General features: G+C 40.2%; 1 protein-coding gene across 3 annotated transcripts in view; it reads left to right on the forward strand.

Annotated features, from left to right (window-relative positions):
* UQCC1 (ubiquinol-cytochrome c reductase complex assembly factor 1) overlaps positions 1–20410 on the forward strand; it is a 57190-nt gene that overhangs the window by 21787 nt on the left and 14993 nt on the right. For all 3 annotated transcript variants that reach the window (XM_075845062.1, XM_075845061.1, XM_075845063.1), the window contains exon 7: positions 9308–9416. In XM_075845062.1, coding sequence (XP_075701177.1) covers positions 9308–9416 — 109 coding nt within the window. The remainder of the gene's footprint in view (positions 1–9307; positions 9417–20410) is intronic.

The following is a 20410-nucleotide window of genomic DNA, read 5'->3' on the forward strand; positions in this document are numbered from 1 at the left end:
TGGGAATGGGCTGGTTTTTGTTCCATCTTTCTATGGAGAGGAGGCCATAAATGTCCTTTCGACATGTCATAAAACACTTGTTTAAAAAAAATCCCTTTCTAGGCATCTGGTAATTAAGTGACCTACCAGTGTAGCTCTATTAAAAAAAACATGTTAACAATGGCATGTGACCGCATCACCCATTGTGTACAACGCTATGACTACTACACATCACAAAGGGATGTGATGTCTTAATAGACAACACGTCACCTACAGCCACATTGCATACGTGTGGCTGTGGTGTTTTTCTATTGGGGGCTTGATGCAAAATCTTTAATAGAGCCCGTGCTTGGAACACCCGTTTAAACACATCATATCTCCTTATACCTACTGACAGGCTGGCAAGGAAGCTGCGGAGAATATGACTGCACAAAACCTCTAAACCAGAGGAACTTTTTAAACTGTATTATGTTCCAAATGTACCACAGACAAGTCCGTACCACCTCTGTGTCAACCTCCTCTTAGGTGGCACAGATCTAAAGGTGGCATATTCTTCTGGAATGGTGCCTAGAGCTTGACTTTCTATTAGATCATTAACCACAATGTTCCTGCTGTAATAATTGGAAGATTTGTCATGTTGTACTAGTCCTACATGCTAAGGCAACCATGGAAGAATGGATTCTGGGTGCTTTGTGTCAAGCAAGAAGACAATTGTGAACTTAGGTGGCTTAAAGGGGTATTCCCAAAATCGAAAAGGATCACCTATCCACGGGACAAGTGATAATTGGCTGACCACTGGTGGCCTATGGATCACGAGAAAGGGAGTCAGGAACTCCACTCGGCTGTTTCTGTCAGTCCCATAGACATTAAATAGAGCAGCTGGCGCATGATGGACCGCTGCTCCATTCAAGGTTCATCTCACTCCAGCAGTGCTGAAAAAAGGAAGAACGGGAAGGTTCGGGACCCCGTTCTTGCGATCACTGGGGCCCCCCAGCATGAGACAATTATTGCCTATCCTGTGGATAGGTCATAAGTGTCGATTCTGAGAATACCCCTGAAATGGAGAAAAGTCAAGTACAACATTGGGCATAGGACAGCACCTTTTGGCCTCATCCTTCTCTGGTCTATGAGAAAAGGGGAAGATAGCCTCGTCGCAGAGATTGTATGGCTACCTAAAACCCATTTTAAAATATATTATCAGAAAATATTCAATTTTACATTCAGGACCACCATCTATTAGCAGGAGGGGAGGGAGGCTACATAATGTCTCTCTCTGGAAGACCTAGCAGATCAGTACGTTAAACGAATATCCAATAGATTTTTATGGGAATTGTGTAATGCTTTATTTCCCCTGTGGTGGAGCTGCAGGGAAATTAAACACTTGCTGCCGGGTTCACCCACAGATTACAGCTGTTCACAGAAAACCCAACGGGAGTTTTCTTCTAAAAATGGATTGTCCAAAGTGGACAACCCAAGCTTTGTGTCGGGCAGCTCATAAAATCTATAAATAAATGAATATATGCATAAAAAATATATAGAAAATATACATAGATACTGCATTAAGTTATTTAAAAGTGGTTTAGCTGAAACGTCCCTACTGGGATTCTCACTGCGAGATGTCAGTAGACTATAAGAGTTATTACACTGACATTTATGTTACACCTAAAAAATACACACAATTTTCCTAAATTGCAGATTTGTTGCTTGTGAAAATATTTAACACCCAGGCAATATTTTTCCTTTTCATCTGCGGAGTAAATAGGCAAAAAAAAATATTGTTTAATCTAGCATTATTGAAAAGGTCAGCGTATGTTGTGGCAAGGGGAAAGGTATATATCTTAATGTGTAACAGGAACCTCGCTGAAGTACATTCAAACATTTGCTAACATGCCGGCAAGAGCTAACACATCATAAATTGAGCTGATTACTGGGTTGTCTTTAGCTGAAATGTATGGGGCCTTATTTAAACCCGCCAGTATTTTTAATGTCCTAGGTCGCCAAACTGTTTCCTTCTGGGCTGGAATCCCCCTGTCCAGCCGCAGAGATGGAATGCAGCGGTTTTCTGTTCATTTATCCCACTGCCGGGGTTATGATGTGATATTTGGAAATTCAGTTGACCTTGAATATTTTGGTAGCCTTAAAAGAATTAACATTTGTATATATGCTGAAGTTATAAAAAAAAAAAATTCCATCCTTATAATCGTCTAACTGTGCTGATCCAATTGTGCCAATAATATTCAATTTACGATGCATTCACTATATACAAGTTCCTATATTTTCCCTTCTAAAATGTAGAAGGTCAATAGGTGTTTCTTTATGGGATTTTGTCATTCTGTCTATCATAGGACACACTGTATATTTTAATCTCTGTTCACGTTTGAGACGTATTTGAATAGGTTCGGCATATGCTGAATGTATCCGTATGGCCCCGTGCACCCACCATATGCCAGGAGTGTTTTTTCTGGCATACACCGGACTGATATGCCTTGCTATATTATTATTTTTTTTATTTTACTGCATAGTAAAGTGTAATCTGCTGCCCTTTCCTATATAGAAAAATAGAGTAAAAAAAAAAAAAAGTATAATCGTATTGTATTTTATGTGTATACAGTGGCGTACGGAGCAGCCTTCAGTATATATCTTTGATGGAAGGAAAAAGCTAGATCTCAACAGAGCCTTAAAGAGGCTCTGTCACCAGATTTTGCAACCCCTATCTGCTATTGCAGCAGATAGGCGCTGCAATGTAGATTACAGTAACGTTTTTATTTTTTAAAAACGAGCATTTTTGGCCAAGTTATGACCATTTTTGTAGTTATGCAAATGAGGCTTGCAAAAGTCCAAGTGGGTGTGTTTAAAAGTACAAGTCCAAGTGGGTGTGTATTATGTGCGTACATCGGGGCGTTTTTAATACTTTCACTAGCTGGGCGCTCTGATGAGAAGTAACATCCTCTTCTCTTCAGAACGCCCAGCTTCTGACAGTGCAGATCTGTGACGTCACTCACAGGTCCTGCATCGTGACGGCCACATCGGCACCAGAGGCTACAGTTGATTCTGCAGCAGCATCAGCGTTTGCAGGTAAGTCGATCTTACCTGCAAACGCTGATGCTGCTGCAGAATCAACTGTAGCCTCTGCTGCCGATGTGGCCGTCACGATGCAGGACCTGTGAGTGACGTCACAGATCTGCACTGTCAGAAGCTGGGCGTTCTGAAGAGAAGAGGATGTTACTTCTCATCAGAGCGCCCAGCTAGTGAAAGTATTAAAAACGCCCCGATGTACGCACATAATACACACCCACTTGGACTTGTACTTTTAAACACACCCACTTGGACTTTTGCAAGCCTCATTTGCATAATTACAAAAATGGTCATAACTTGGCCAAAAATGCTCGTTTTTTAAAAATAAAAACGTTACTGTAATCTACATTGCAGCGCCTATCTGCTGCAATAGCAGATAGGGGTTGCAAAATCTGGTGACAGAGCCTCTTTAAAGGGGTTATTCGGGTTGTTAAAATTGATGGTCTATTCTCAGGATAGGCCATCAATATTAGATTGGTGGTGGTCCGACTGTCGGCACCCCCGCCGATCAGCTGTTTGAAGGGTCTGCGGCACTCGTACAAGTGCTGCAGCCTCTTTATTATTTACATGGTTCTTCTTTCAGTTAATACTTGCACCCGCTGTTACGTTTTTAGTGGCTGTGCAAGGTATTGTACCACTGTCCCATTCAAGTGACCACAGTCGGACACCCACCAAACAAATATTGATGGCCTATCCTAAGGTTAGGCCATCGATTTTAATAACCCGGATAACCACTTTTAAGCAGTTGTTTTAAGATGAGAAAAACATAACTGCTTTCTTCTAAGAACAGCGCCACAGCTGTCCACAGTTCGTGTTTGGTATGGCAGCTCAGTCCCATTGATGTTAATAGGGCTGATCTGCAATACCACACACAACTCATGGACAGGTGTGGCACTGTTCCTGGAAGAAGAAGGTTTTCCTAATCCTGTACAACCCATTTCAAAGAGTACTTCATTACAGAAATAAAATCACTAGATATAGTGCAGCCAGAAATGTCTAAGCTTAATATTTTAAGTCATTTTCTTTGCCTCTGCCGTTTTCTTTAAATGCGCAATTTCTCTGTGATGTGCCAAAAATGTCTCCCCTGCTGCTCCCCTCCCCAGAACATTCAGTCTAAAACACATGCACACACTGAGGGAAAGAGACTGCAGCAGCATCTCCCCCCTACTCCCTGTCTCCTATCTAAAGTTTCACACTAGGTGGATGTTTAGGTGACTGGACAATTTCAGGTATGAGCCTTGTTAATTATTTTACACTGCAAACTGTGTCATTGTGAAAATAAAAGTGAAGTATGATGGGTTGCTATTGGTATGTAATTGTTGATTATGTTCGTTTTATTAATCTTGCCATTTTATAAGCATTGGCTTGTTTTACAGTTTACAGGTATCATTGTTTACAAAAAAACACACTGAATACTTTGCATTAGTTATCTTACTGATCCGAGTTACAGCCTGTGTTCTACTCCAGACTGGTGAGCTCCAATGTCGCAGCGTTTCCTTCTGGCTCGTTTTCTGCGCAAGAACTAACTTTCCCAGAATGCAATGCAGTATTGCCTTTTAGGAGCTCCGCTAAGCTGTTCGAATCATATCTGTCAGCAAAGCGTCAAATAGTTTCCAATTACAACCAGCAGAATTCTAAATGTAACTCCGCACCAGTAAAAGATCCTTGAAGCCTTATTTAACTTTGTGAACCGTAAAATTCTCTTGTACTCCATTATTATTAGTAATATTCATCACAAGGAAATAATATTCTCTATTCATTTCTTTGAGGCTCAGACTAATGGTAAAAAGCCTCAGTATGCATTACGCTAGGGCTACACTGCGACTTTGGCTGCGATACAGGTTGTGCTGCCAAAGATCGATTAAAGTCAATGTTGCCACACAACAGCCGGTTCGGATTCCTTGCAACTGTTGTCACGGTCGTGGCAACCCACAGGTCACAACGCATCCACATTGACTTCTGTTACCTGCAATGCAGGCAGGACGACATAGCGATCTTTGGCCGCGCGGCCTGTGTTGAGGCCTGTGTTGCGGCCAATGTTGCCGTGTAGTTCTAGTCTTAGTCTTCATCAATTCTGTCATGATCCTTTTTTTTTTTAAATTATTATTATCAATTTGACTTTCTAATCCCCTGACTGGATAGTCTGTCTGTATCTCATGTAATTATAATAATAATATAAAAACATATCACATACAAATGTACAATGTCTCCTTGTTGAGGCGCTATCCTTTAACTGCCATGAGTATCCCAATTAATTCCTATTAAGTGGTCATTACACAAAAGAAGCCCATATACATTAGATAAATGTTGGCCGATTTCACAGATGTCGAGGGAAAGAAGGATCGGGCATGTTGACTTTCAATATGCCCAATCCTTTTTTTTGTCCCTGAATATAACCCTCCATGGGTGTCTGAAAGCGGCTTATTCTCCTCTACCCATTAAGTATACGTGCACGTTCGGCAGAGACCAGCGTATATGTATCTGGGAGAGTCGGGAGGAATCGCTGTGGTGTACAGCAGCTCGACTAATTTTAACCTTCCAATGAAACACCAACTTCAGATCATAACGCACCCTTCCCTGTCCAGCTATGGCCCTTTGATGTGATATAATATTTGTGTTCGCTTTTAGACTGCGGATGTAACTGGGTTAAATAGAAGTCTCATTTTACATATGGAAAATATTGCTAACTTCTTGCTAGCATGGAGCTGCGAGTGACTTTATTACAATTTTGTAAACAGGAATGCAATGTTACCTTTGTGGTTTGACAATGATGAGTCAGACTTTTAATGTGCTACAGGTCTTGCATTGCAAACAGTACTGATTATAGTCGGGGAATTTTATAGACTGAGAAAATATTCCTCTTTTAAACTCTAGTTTGCAGGTGCAGCTAAAAAAAAATGCCATTTTCGCATAAAAACATTGGATTCTATTACCTCATTTTTTTAGTTGATAGATTGGTACACAATGATACAACTTCCCTGCAATGCTGAGATTTTGCAAAGTGACGTGATTTAATTTGGAAAAAGCCGAATGTGCGTAGCATTGGCCTCATCACTCTCCATTTCACAATATTCCATTGAATGGTATAGAAAAGTATCATCTATAAGCTGGTGATTGTTCAAAAGTTTACTTCTCGACAGTCTGTTTAAGATTTATTCTTTCTAATTAGGAATGCTATTAACATTCGAGACTTGTTAGGCAATGATGAAGTAAGTTTCTATTTGAATTTATAGAGAACTTGATTTAGTTGTCTAAGGGCTGGTTTACACGGGCAGATTTCTGCCCACAACGAGTGCTGTTTGATATAATAAGTTGATCGGTGCTCGATAACTGGGCCTTTTACACAGGACAATGCTAATGTTAATATGATCGCTCGGTCTACATCATTGTCGCAGCTCATCCCCTGTTTACACCTACAATGAGAATTTTATAGGTAGCATAAATGATGTGATCTGTTTACATCGGCCAATAATGGCGACCAAGGGTTCGTAGGAGCACTGGTTCGGACGATTATTGGTCCTTGTAAATAGATCTTGGAAAAGTGTTTCAAATCATAGGGATGTCGGTTTATTGACCAACAATTGGGCATTGGGGCATATACTGCCCTAGTTGAATTAGGAAGTCATAGAATAATCCATCTCACTTATGGAAATATTTGGTTGTATGTCATCAACACCAATTAGATTAACTTAAAGGGTTTTCCTCAATTTACTTTCTATGGGGCTTCCGGATGCTATCTCCGGCAGCCCCATAGAAAGTGAACGGAGTGGTGGCCAAGCATGTGCAGCACCGCTCTATTTATTCCAGGTAAGCCTGGGATCGGTTGAGGTCCTCATTGGTCTGACCTCCACCGATAAAATATTTATCACCTATCCTGTGGATAGGTGATGAATATTGATTATGGGAAACCCTTTTAAGTTGCCTAGAATGTGATACATGGCATTATCAGTATATTCTCCTCTACCAGTTCCGGAAAATAATTTTGAGAACTAATGACAGGGCAGTTAAGGTTCTGTTAATGTGAGACCCAAATGCACTGTGCCGAATATGATAAGTACATCGTCTGATCTCCACTGATAAGAAGTACATCCAGATCTTGGGACCTTTTAGAAAGTAGATTAATTGTAGGGTTTGAGCTTTAATTTGTCTGTGTTGTCATTACAGTTTAGAGGGTTCCTTAGGTTAGGTGTGGATACAGTTTGGGTGTAGATCTAGTAAATGAGACTTCTATAGGACTATAGTGTGTAGAGGATGTGCCACCTCACAGGGCAGGGTTATGAGTAACAGATTAAACAGGTATTCCAATTTCAACGATCAATGTTCAAGTGATACATAATGTAAATAGATGCAGGTTTGCAAATACCTTATTTAAAGAAAAAACAACAAAAAAAACATATGGAGGGTTTGGGAGATAATCCACCCCGTCCACCTCATCTCCACATCTTTGGGTATTCTCAGTCATATACGGTTACAGCCACCGCAATGGTCCCTCAGCGATGGTCACTCTTGGGCAGCGCCTTCTCTGTAGTTTACTAAGAGTCTGGCTGGGGTTCTCAGACCGCTCCCCGGCATGTGCAGTAGCCCTGGACCCAACCCTATAGTGCTGCAATCGGCACATAGCTGCAAAGCCCTTATGAGGATTGTCACAGTGCTTCATCGGGAGTGTGCACGTAGAAGTTAACTTGGCATTGTTTGCTTGTCATGTGATGGATAAGGAAGCGTACTGCTCACAAAACTTCACGTGGAGGAACTGGGAAAAGAAGGCAGAAAAATGATGGTAGTAAAACGATTGGAGGGGTTCAATAGGTTTAACTTCAATTACATGTGTTCTTGTAAAAAATAAAGTGGTGACAACTAAAACTCCACTAGTGCTAGCAATAGCTTTTTCCTTTGGTGATGGTAAATGTACTGGTGGTGTATATACTACTTTAATCCGTCATAGTTGGGACCTACACAACAAGGTGAAGATTCACAATTAAAGGGGCTGTCTGTTTTCAGCAAACTAACGTTATTTTTCCTATAGTTTAAAATGTATAGAATTTCCCTATATACTTTCTGTATTAATTCATCACGGTTTTTAAGATCTCTACTTTTTGTTATTCAATAGGAACATTCATTGTTTACTTCCAGTGGATAAAATTCTGTCCATGATCATGTGATGGACACACAGGTGCTGGGCTCGTTACAGTATGTGTATCAGAGCTGTCTCTTCTAACGATCCCAGCACCTGTGTCCATCACATGACCATGGACAGAATTATATCCACTGCAAGTAAACAATGAATCTTCCTACTGAATAACAACAAGCAGAGATCTTGAAAACCGTGCAGAATTATGCAGTAAGTATGTTGGAAAATTGTATAACCCTTTAAATATGTGAAAAATAACATTAATTTTCTGAAAGTGGACAATGTCATTAAGTATTCACATAATTCACTTATTAGTGTTACTACATGAACTTAGTGTAGGCCATTCCTATTACACTGCTCCTCTGTGACCGGTTATAACTATAAATTACTTGGACTAAGGGCAAATTCTGGTCATAGAGCGTCCTTTGAAGTTAGCCACAAAAATACCAAATTGTTTCAACGAGAATTTAACTTGAAACTCCAGTTTTGCATGTCGGTCATGAACTCTTTACTTGTTCTATTTGTGTATTTCTTATTAATATATTTCTTTTTCTGGTTATTTACATTCTAAAATATAAAGAATATTATAACCAAATCCTTAAAGGCTATATACACCTTTTTTGAATATTTATTTATTTTTGTTTTATTACAGCTCCTGTATACAGAGCAGCTGTATCTAGCGCTGAAACCTGTATCCGTCAGGTCAGCGGCACTGATGGGTTTGAGCAGGACCCGTTGACACTGAACCAGTCAGTGCCACTGACCTGACAGATTCAGGTCTCAGCGCAAGATATAGCTGCTCTGTATACAGACTACAAAGCAGCTGTATCTCAAAAAGTAAGAATTATTTTTTAATAAAAAGTATTTAGAAAGTTGCACAAAACACACTGATAGACATTTTTATTTTAAAAACAAAAACTATTTCAAAGGTGTACATAGCCTTTAAGAATATTGCAGGATGAAATGTTACAATACACGTACATTCATATGAGAGAAATACTTTTGTAGTGATTTCTGCAGCTTTGAAAATGTCCTATGATGATATTAGTAGGTAAGACCATAGATGGATTATAATAAAGACCGGACATTGAAGGGCATCGGATTGACAGTAATGTGTTTTTATAGGATGTGCATGGTTCGGATGAAGCAGGAAGGACGAGCAGGAAAGTACATGTGCAGATTCATTGTCTACTCTATGTGGGAAGATGTTGAGCAGCGTGGGAAAGTGATGGGGGTGAGTTTTGTGTTATCTTGTATATGTTGTTCTATAAGAACATTCTAGTTTATTATAGGTTAACCCCTTGTATTGCTTGAACATGCATGCATACAGTTTCTTTATTACAGAACTAAATATAGATTACCTTTTAGTGTCATCGACGGGGCCTCGGAGAATAAAGGTCTAACGAATTCCTGTATACAAACGAATTCAAATATAGTAGGGGGTCTGGAAAATGGTGTAGATGGAAAGTTGAGATATTTCCTATAGAAATTAGTCAAGTCAACATTTTGCAACCTGCACCAAAAAAAATACGAAAGAATTTGGGTTGTTTGCAACAAATCCTCCTTTTGCATTCGTGTGTAATTTGTTACTAATATGTACACAAATTATTTTAATCTCTATGGATCAGCAAGAGCAAGCAGACCAGAACAAAATCTGCTCCTGATGGTGGAATCAGCCATATGTCTCTTTAAAGGTGGGTCTGGTTCAGAAATCCCCAGCGATCACTCGGGGAGGCCGCATCCGGCCACACTTCCTCTAGAGCAGCCAAAAGCCTCTTTGGCTTATAAGAGGGGGGATCCCAATTGGGAATTCCCCCTCTATGAAGTCCATATGCCCTAAGTGAAAGAGCACAAGATTACGGGTGATTGAAACAAACCTCATTTAAAGAGCGAACCTGGAAGCTTTGGGAATATCTTGGTTTTATACACAGGTAATGTCTTCTTTTTGTGCACATCATGGTGGTTACCCACAGACCCTAAACGCCAAATATTTTTTGCACTGTTACGCACAGATATATCACTTCCCTCTTAAAAGGGCTGTCCATTCTGTGTAAGGCATATGGACTTCATACAGAAGACCAGAGCAGAGAGCCACTGTTAAGAGCATCTCCTGATATGATCGCCCATTTGAATTGTTGCACGTAGCTTACCCAGCGATACAGCTGATGGCGGTTAGAGAAGCCGGACCCATGGCGATCAGTTGGTCTCTGGGCAGGTTTATTCTATGAATAAGTTATTTTGCACTTTTGTATTCTAAGGATTGTATTACACAGGGGTTATCCGCCTTCCTAGGATCCTAGTGATGCAAGAATAGGGGAGCGCTGGGATGTATCACTGCTTATCTAGACAAAGCTCCCAGTAACATATGGATCCATTAACCAAGTGAAGGTGAAACTTTGCTGTAAGAACGGTTCAAGACTAGGTGCATGTCTTAGAGGCCGATAGGAGGAGGAATAGTGTGGAAAGTAGAGGAACTGCAATCAGCCATCATCATTACAGAAAGAATCTAATTATCCCAAATGAATAGCGGAGTGTAAGTGCTTTACCAAATCACTGGCCAAAATACACTGACTCCCTTCTTCTTTACTTAATTCATTTATTTGCACTGAGCTGCATTTTGGTACTGAGTTTTTCCTAAATCTGGCAGCGAGCAAGCTACGAGAAGAACCGTGTTTTTTTTTGTAAAAGATTAAGGAAAATTGGCAGAATTATGGGTAACCCTATACTATGTTGTCATTTTTGGCTACTTTTGCAGCAGAAAACGAGTCATATTTGTATCTTTTACTCTTCTTGGCCCTTTCAATCAATTTTTCTTTTTTTGAAATTATCTTTTATCTTCCTTTTTTAAATATATTTTCTTAGGACATTCATCCACAATATACTGGGACAACTTGGGAAGTTTCCACGATTAAGGGCTTGTCTATTGCAATTTTCAAAAACGCTTGACGCTGCTACTATGTTACTCGGATGTGTATTTTTTTCCACTTTTTCCTCAATCCCTTCCACCTCTCCTGACACATGAGGGCAGAATCAGGGCAAAGTAATAATTTTTATTCACTTCTGAAAAGTTTCAGTAATAAAGGGAGCCTTGTTAATATTAGAGAGCGCGGCAGCCAGAGGTTTTCATAGGCCTATCATTGTTTATTTTATCTGTCATTTGGAACCTACTGAACTCTTGGCACGAAAGTACTTTAACTGTTGGCCCGCTTCACCCCACGTACACAACCTGTTCCCGGAGCAAGTGTTCCTTTCACAGAGGAAAGACTGTGCCGCCTTGTTTAGTGTGCAGCATCCAGGGATAACGCTGAGTGTGTATGGGCATATATGAGGAGTTGTCGGTGTTACACTTTAAAATAAATATTGTTTTTAGGGCATATGGATATTATATAGGAGGGTCTACCGCTTGGGACCCCACTGAGCCAGAGCGGAGTGCCTGCGTGCTCCAATATGAAACGGGTTGTCTGTGATCAGTTTTGCAAACATTTTGCTAATTCTTCAATGCATCTTATATAAAAATGAATAAACTTTGCAAATGGTATTGCAATATACTACCATTTTGTGTATGCAGTTCCCATACAGATCTGTGTCTCCATGGTTACAGACTACAAACAAACCCTGGGTGTAGTCTGATACTGCAGTACCTCAAACGCTTGCTGTCCTGTATTAAAGGGTAACTAAAAACTTTAGTCTATGAGCTCGTACAGCAATTTCTCAGCTTTCCAAGAAAAGCCGATCAGAAACTAAACAGCTCACCCGAGCACTTCAGCTGCTTCGTTTCAGCGATCGGTGGGGGTCCCAGTGCTCAAACCCCCACCGAAAAGTTGTTCCCCTTTAAAGCTGATAAGAATAGAGAGCTGAATCCATGAGTGCATAATATACAAGTCCTGTTGCTTGTTGTCATTTATGGGATGGAGTATCATGTCATTGTCTTGTATAAGTACAGGGCCATGCAAACCTGATGTAGACATCGTTCTAAATGGAATATTTATTTCTATCTCCTCACTAAAATCAGAAGAAAGTAATAGCACCGAGGTTTGTGAAAGCCTCGTGTATATATTACAGGAACATATAGTAGTTGGAAAAGGATTGCTATTAATTGGGTGATGAAACAATGAAAGCAGTCTTACAGCTGTGCTGGGGAGTGGCATTCTACCAGTCTGCGGCACAGCCCTCTGAAAGAAAATGGATATGTCAATGCCGCAACGTTTGTACAGGTGCAGCGCGGGAAACAATGAGTCACTGTACATCTGGAACTTTCCACCGAGGTCCAAACTTATGGAAACGTAATGGCAGAGCTTCATTTCTGAAGGATCTCGGCAAAGTTCCAGTACATGCTTTAAGTCTTCCATAAAAAACACTGGAGAATGCTGGGAGTTTTTCAGTGTGTATATGTGTGCATATATGTTATGATTGGAAACCTGCAAAGAAATACACTTTCTTTTTCTAAGTATAAAATAAAATTAAAAAAATATGAAAAACACAATAAAAAAATAAGTGTGTATGTATATATACCCAAAATGCTACAGAATGGTTGTCCACGCACAGACAACTGATGTCCTATCCACAGGATAGGTCATCAGTATATGATTGGTGCGGTCCGACAGCCGGACCCTGCAACGATCAGCTGCTCCGGATGCCTCCGGGCACCAGATGTTGTGAAGGATAGCCAGCAGTTGGAGCCGCTCCGTACACTGCATAGTGGCCGTGCAGCAGAACAGCAAATCTGCCGCTATTCCGTGACCGGAGCCAACTGCTTCCGGCATGGAGATCTGGTGCCCGGAGGCAGCTGATCGGTGCAGGTTCTGGGTGTCTGACCCCCACTGATCATATACTGATGACTTATCCTGTGGATAGGTTATCAGTTATCAGTTGTCCGTGCCCGGACAACCCCTTTTAAGGTTGCCTGTTCGCTATGTATACCCTATATATACACACACAGAACAATTAGGGTTCCTGTAGAGCTCCATACTCCCAGGAGAGCTCCGTATAGGTTGGAGCCATATTGCTTCCTCCCAGGTGGACAGCACCTTCTGAGATATGCAGGAAAGTGGCAACCTGAGATTGAGCATTACTAATAGGGAGGTTCAACCGAGCTGCAGGATGTGCTGTGCTGTATACAAACCAATTTAATTTAATTTGCTAAAACTGCTAATGACAAAACAGGTGGGTGCAGGGACAAAGGACGATGTGTGTATTTAGTTCTTCATCTAAAAGAATTCTATAGATAAAAAATTATACACTGTTATGTCTAGTGCAGGGCCCAAAAGGGGAGGAGCATGACACAAGGATAGCCCTTTTTTGTTATTTTTTTCATTCCTGTGTCATGCTCCGCCCTCTTATGTTAGGTATAATTCAGTTATTCCTGCAGTGTTACTTTCAAAATATTTTAGGTTGATGCTTTAAAGCAGAGAACGTCTTCTAGGGAAATAAAATGCAGAAATTGGCATAAGTTATTTTCAAAAAATCTGAATTTACTTAACCAACTAGTATCTTTTTAATACCTTTATGGTAGCAAGATGCCGTCATCTGCACATCCCTATGTATGCATTCCTATGTTAACCACCTGCAGTTCTTTAAGGGTTTGCCCTTTAAAGTAATTGGGGGAGGGGGGGGGACATGACAAGTTTACAACAAACACGCAGTATATATGGCGTAGTCGGGGTTTAAAAAAAAAATATTATCCAATCATTCCCTGAGGCTACTGGAAAAGGCTTCGTCTGTGACTCTTTCCGCCATAGGGAAATATTCGGGTTGTGCAAAGGTTGCAGTAACCCCACATTTTACAATGATTAAAGTTTAACCAAAAGTCGCCGTGTTTACTTAATTAGAAGGGGCTCCACAGTAGCGCCTGCAAGCTGCAGTAAAAATCGCGGGTTTACCATTATTCTGCAATCGCTTCGATATTTTAAGTTAAGGAAAGAACATGGTTGCTTGCAACTTTCTTTTCCATAGTTAATGGGTTTAAATCGACTGCAAAGTGTTTCACAAACAAGCCGTGGAGCTCAGGCCCTTAAAAGAAGAAATATCTGGAGATTTAAAATATTGGTTTGTCCTCTCTGCGTAAAAGAGAGGGTTCAGACAACCCGTTTAGCAGATGCTATTACAGTGCACTATGAGATGTGACCCAGTGTTCAGTCAGACTAAGAAGAATATATAAATTTGCATGCACCCTCTTTTTCTTGCTGCTGTGTGTCAGTCTTCACTGTAGTTTTGGTATTCTATTCATCAGACAGGAAGTTGAGGATAGACCGTGTTATTGGTCCTGGCCAGATAGTTTTAACCCCTTAATGACCAGCCTATTTTAAACCTTAATGACCAAGGTGTTTGTTAAGTTTTTTCCATCGTCGCATTCCAAGACCTATAACTTTTTTTATTTTTGCATCGACATAGCTGTTTAAGGTCTTGTTTTTTTTCAGGACAAGTTGTAATTTTTAATAGCACCATTTTGAGGTATATAGAATTTATTGATGAACTTTTAACTTTTTTTGGGGGGGAATAGAAAAAAACAGACATTTCGACACACTTTTTTTGCGTCCTAAATCTACGCAGTTTACCGTGTGGTATAAATAACACAATAACTTTATTCAGCGGGTTGTTATGATTGCAACAATACCAAAGTTGTATAGATTTTTTATGTTTTACTACTTTTACACAATTTACAAAATAATTTTGTTTTTGTGTCTCCATATTTTGAAGAGCCATACATTTTTTTTTATTTTTCCGCCGATGCAGTTGTGTGAGGGCTTTTTTTTGTGGGACGACTTGTAGTTTTTATTGGTACAATTTTGGAGTAGATGCAACTTTTTGATAACTTTTTATCACATTTTTTTCAAGGCAGGATTCACAGAAAACAGCAATTTTTCCATTGTTTTTTTATTTTATTTTTTACAGCGTTCACTGTGCAGGTTAAATAATGTAATAGATTTATAGTCGGGGTTGTTACGGACGCGGCGATACAAAATATGTGTAAATTTTTTGCTTTATTTTATATATCCGATCTCTTTTATGATACACTGCAATACTTCTGTATTGCAGTGTATTACTGCCTGTCTGTGTAAAACGGACAGGCATCTGCTAGGTCATGCCTCCAGCATGATCTAGCAGGCATTCATTACAGGCAGACCTGGGGCCTTTATTAGGCCCCCGGCTGCCATCGGAGACACAGACACTCGGCGATCTTATCGGCGGGTGTCGGTGGGATGAGAGAGGGAGCTCCCTCCCTCTCTCCAAAACCACTCAGATGCAGTGCACGCTATTGAGCACCGCATCTGAGGGGTTAAACGGGTGAGATCGATACTTATATCGATCTCACCCCCTCGTTCGAGCAGGGATGCCCCCAATACTTAAAGAAGGTGTGTGCGCCTCCAATATCTACAATAGGGGGAATATAGGAAGACTGACTTTTCACACTCTAAGGCCGTATTCACACGAACGTGTTCAACGTCCATGTGACGGTCGTTGAAACAACGGCCATCCCACGGACCTTTGTAATTCAATGTGGCCGTTCACACGGCTGTTATTTCAACGGACCGTGTGAAGGGTCTGTGAGAAAAAAGGACATGTCCTATTTTTCACGCTTCACGCATCCCTCCATAGACTTCTAGTCTATGGGGGATGCGTGATATCGCATCCTGCACAGCACCTATGAACCTCGGTCGTGAGAAACGCCCGTTTTTCACGTCAGAGATGCACAACGCCCGCCTGAATTTATCCTTAGGCCTTATTCACGCGGACGTGTCCGTTTTGCGCACGCAAAAGGTCCGTGTCGCATCAGCATATGGTACGTGGCTGCGTGATTTTCGCGCAGCCGGCATCATGTTGACACTCTGGTGCTTTTCTGTTTTCATTCATTCATTTTACTACTGTAGCGCGCATCACGCGCGGCACCGGGATGTGCTTCCGTGTCCCGAGCGCGGTTTTCACGCACCCATTGACTTCAATGGGTGCGTGCTGCGCGAAACACGGCCAAATATAGGACATGTCGTGAGTTTTACGCAGCGCTCATACGCTGCGTGAAATTCACTGACAGTCTGAACGGCCCAATTCATTAACATAGGTCCGTGCACCGCACGTGAAAATCACGCGCGGAGCACGGACGTTTAACACGTTCGTGTGAATAAGGCCTCAGTCTTAAATTCATTTATGTTGGTGGGATATGCGACAAATTTATCAAGAGGTGCCCTATTGGAGGTGCTGCAGGACTTTCTTTTTCTATATTATACAGTCCATGGATCAGGACTACTTGCTTGGCAACCATTCCTAATTTTTTTTTGACTGTGAGTGCTGCTGCTTTCCATTTTTTATATATATATATATATATATATATATATATATATATATATATATATATATATATATATATATATATACATACACACTCATACATACATATTTAAATTGTACTTTATTTTTTAAGCAACATGTATGTGTTGTAGTACAATAATGCAAGGGTTAAACCCCATAAAAAAAATTTTTGAAAAAGATTTGGTTTTTGGTTCAGGTATATAGAGTGAAGTACTTCAATTAATGGAGCCAGAGTTTATTTTTCTTGCCTCTTTACATTTGCCTGATGTAAGTTTTGTAATAAGTGTTAAGCAATTCTCAGGGTAACAATTTTACTATGCCATAAAAAGAGCGTAGCAAATATATCGTAAGTCGCGGAGTTTGTTTATTTAAAAACGGAGAGGTAATTTATGGAGTGTGCTACATGTAACCGGGTCTGCCTTATTAAAGCCAAGTAATCCTAATTTACAATGTATTCCACTGAGAAAAAACATGTCCCGTGACTCGCATGGAACAGCTCGCTCCCATTGGCCAGACGTGACCTCATTGTTTGTGAGCGCTATAAAATATAATTGAACCATCAGATGAATTGTAATCATACTATGAACCTTCTAATGTGTCTCTGTTAGTTTATCAAGCCTTATTAAATATTGTAATAACCAGATGTAAGTGGCACCGTGATTCTTTAGGCAGGTGTTTACAGCCTACAAACACCAACCATCCACTTGCTGCTTTTATACGCTGGAAAATGGATGGCTTTATATACCTTGTTTAATTACTGGCTTGTTATAGTAGAAAAAATAGTTCTTTAACGGCTATAATTCATGGAATTGTCGCAGAATGCTTTGAGCCTCAATTTTTATTATTAACCCCTTTGCGTTACCAGAATGTATTTTATATACTTAGAAAAAAAAATCCCGACTCTTCACTGCAAGCCTTGTCTTCTCAAAGCACATCACATCCTTCACAATTATTATTTATACCATGGCCGTGTATTAAATGTCCATCTTTAACACACTAATGGCATTCTTGGGTGCAACGTTTTGTACTGCTTGATTTCCTAATATATCTTTATAATGGTAGAAGCTCTTATTTTTCTTAATCTGCTTCAAATCTCCTGCATAGAGTTCTTATAGCCACCACTAGGGGGAGCTTACTGCACTTCATACTGTTTTTTATTATTGAGTTCATTGTATGCAGTAAGCTCTGAAACTCCCCCTAGTGGTGGCTGCAGGTAGCCAGAATATCATATAACGGTCCATGCAAAAGATTATCATATCTCTGTATCAGAGAAACGGAACTCTAACCTTATTAAGAAATTATACAGAACACTATTTTACCCCTATTATTTAGATTGAAAATAAAAATGTTGTTCAAGGACGGACATTTACTTTAAAAAACAGTGTCATAGTAGCAGCCCCAAAAAACTAAGACGATGTCATAGTACACACCTCATTCGGTATGCCTGTCTGAGAGTCATCTGGATCGTGGTCTGTATCTTTTATTCATTCGACTTTCCCAATGGGAAAAAATATATATACTATATTTGTCTATTAGCATCAAATTAGGTCTATGGATATAACCGGTGTAATTTGGGTATGGTAAATTTATTGATTAGGCGTTTCAGAGTGTGTTTTTGTTGTTTTTTTTGACGGAATGAATACCGTAGTCAACTTGATGCCATCAAAATGACGGAAACCATTGGCACCGGATCCGTCCCCATTGAACTCAATGGTGATGGAAATGGAAAGCTATGGTTTTCGTTTGTTTCAGTCAGGGCTCCATTCTGACGGAAAGCTCCGACATGACATCCGAATAGAGCCCTGACGGATGTGCGAACGAAGCCTTAGACTGCTTTTATTAGGACTTAAAGGTAATGTGTCACTAGAAAAAAATTTTTTTTTTTTTTTTTTTTTTTAGTTAACCAGTTAGTGTATAAGTGATTAAACATTGTTCTAATTTTTTTAATTTTTTCACGAGTCAGGAAATATTATAAATTTAGATTCTAATTTATAACATTTCCCAGTGCTGGTCACCAGATGGAGCAATTCCCAAAATTGCAGCATTGGCATGTGGTAAAGCAACCACATTGCTTTGTGCTGCAAAATTTGAGAAAACTCACTCGCTCTAGTGAGCTCACAGAATCCCCCCTCCTTTATCCTGGCTAGTGCCAGGAGAAAGGAGGGGATTGAACGGTCAAACCTCCTACACTGTGTGTCGCCATTTTTTGAGCTAACACAGTGTAGTAGGTTTACATACAGTAGTAAACACACAGTAAAACACGTACATACACAGACCTAACTTACCTGCTCCTGCCGCCGCCGCTCCCTCCGCTCCAAGTGCACAAGTCCGGAAGTAGTAATCTTACTGTCCGGCCGCGGCTTCTGGTCCACAAGAAAATGGCGCCATACGTCGCTCGGCCGAAGACCTTCAATTTGGACTGTGTGGGAGCGGCGCATGCGCCGTTCCCACACAGACGGCGTACAGCATAGTGGATGGAACGGGCCACATTCGCATTCACTATGGGGCTGTATGTGCCGTATTCCATGTCTGTATGTGTCGTTAATCGACACATTTAGAGATGGAAAAAAAATGGCAGCCCCTATAGGCAAGAAAAAGTGAAAAAATAAAAAAAAGTAAAACACAAACGCACAAATAAAAACTAAATTTTTTTTAAATAAAACACTAAAAGCAAATTGATATAAAAAAATTTTTTCCCGCGACACTCGTCCTTTAAAGAGGACCTGTTGCCTCTCCTGACATGTCTGTTTTAGTAAATAATTGTATTCCACATAAAATAACAATTCTAGAGCATCTTTCCTTAGAGCTCTACGTTGTGCTGGTCCTCTGTTATTCCTCCTAGAAATGTATGAATAAATTGACAACTGGGTATTGCCAGTTGGGGGGGGTGTCCCTACACAGATGGACTGTCCAATCAGTGCTAACAGTCTCATACTGTGTAGGGACACGCCTCTGTGGCACGTGGAATGGTAACACCCAGTTGTCCATTTATTAAAAAAATTCTAGTAGGAATAACAGAGGAATGGTACAACACAGAATTTTAAGAAAGTATGCTCCAGCATTGTTATTTCATGGGAAATACAATTATTTTATAAAATTGGCATGTTTGAAGAGATGACAGGTTTTCTTTAAAGGGGTTGCACATGATTAGATAAACATGACTGCGTCCTTCCAGAATCAGCGCCGCACCTGTCCATGGGCTGTATCTGGTGAAAAAAAAAAAGTGAATGGGGCTGAGCTGCAATACCACATGCAACCTGTGGACAGTTGTGGCACTGTTTTTGGATGAAAGCAGCTATGTGTTTCTAATGTTGTACAATCCCTTTAAAATGGCCATATGCATTATTTTCTGGTTGTTCGGCCCACTATTAGTAATAGGATATGCCAATTATCTAATTCCAATGTTGTCTGTGTAAACCTTTATTCAAGAGAAAAGAGAATCGGCCGTGCTGTACCTTTACACCATTCCTTTTATTAGATCAGATGGACTACTGGGAATTTTCCTCCTCTGTCACCGGGACTATTTTTGTTGGATGCAGTATTCTTGACCGCTGAGTTCTGGATTAGTGGCGTTTTTCTGTATAGGGTTTTTATTGTTTTGTGCTATATGCTGGAGTGGTCACCGATCTTATGCCAATGAAAGCAGTTTGGGTAATAAATATGGACACAAGTGTGTGATGTGTGAATTAATATATATAATGCATTTATGTTATGTGTGTATTCAGACCACTCGAAATCCTCAAACGTACTTGGAAAAAGTTGAGAGGTGGCCAAGGCTTCTTTAGAACTACAAAGCATGGCTGTGTCTCGCCTTCACCATATATCTTCGCTTGTAACAAATCTATACAACCCACAGGAAGTAAGCTATATAAAGTGCTTCTGTTTTACAGTCTTGGCCAGATATTATATATTACCAAAAGGAAG

This window comes from Rhinoderma darwinii, chromosome 13, assembly GCF_050947455.1.
Source record: "Rhinoderma darwinii isolate aRhiDar2 chromosome 13, aRhiDar2.hap1, whole genome shotgun sequence".
Lineage (NCBI taxonomy): Eukaryota > Metazoa > Chordata > Amphibia > Anura > Rhinodermatidae > Rhinoderma > Rhinoderma darwinii.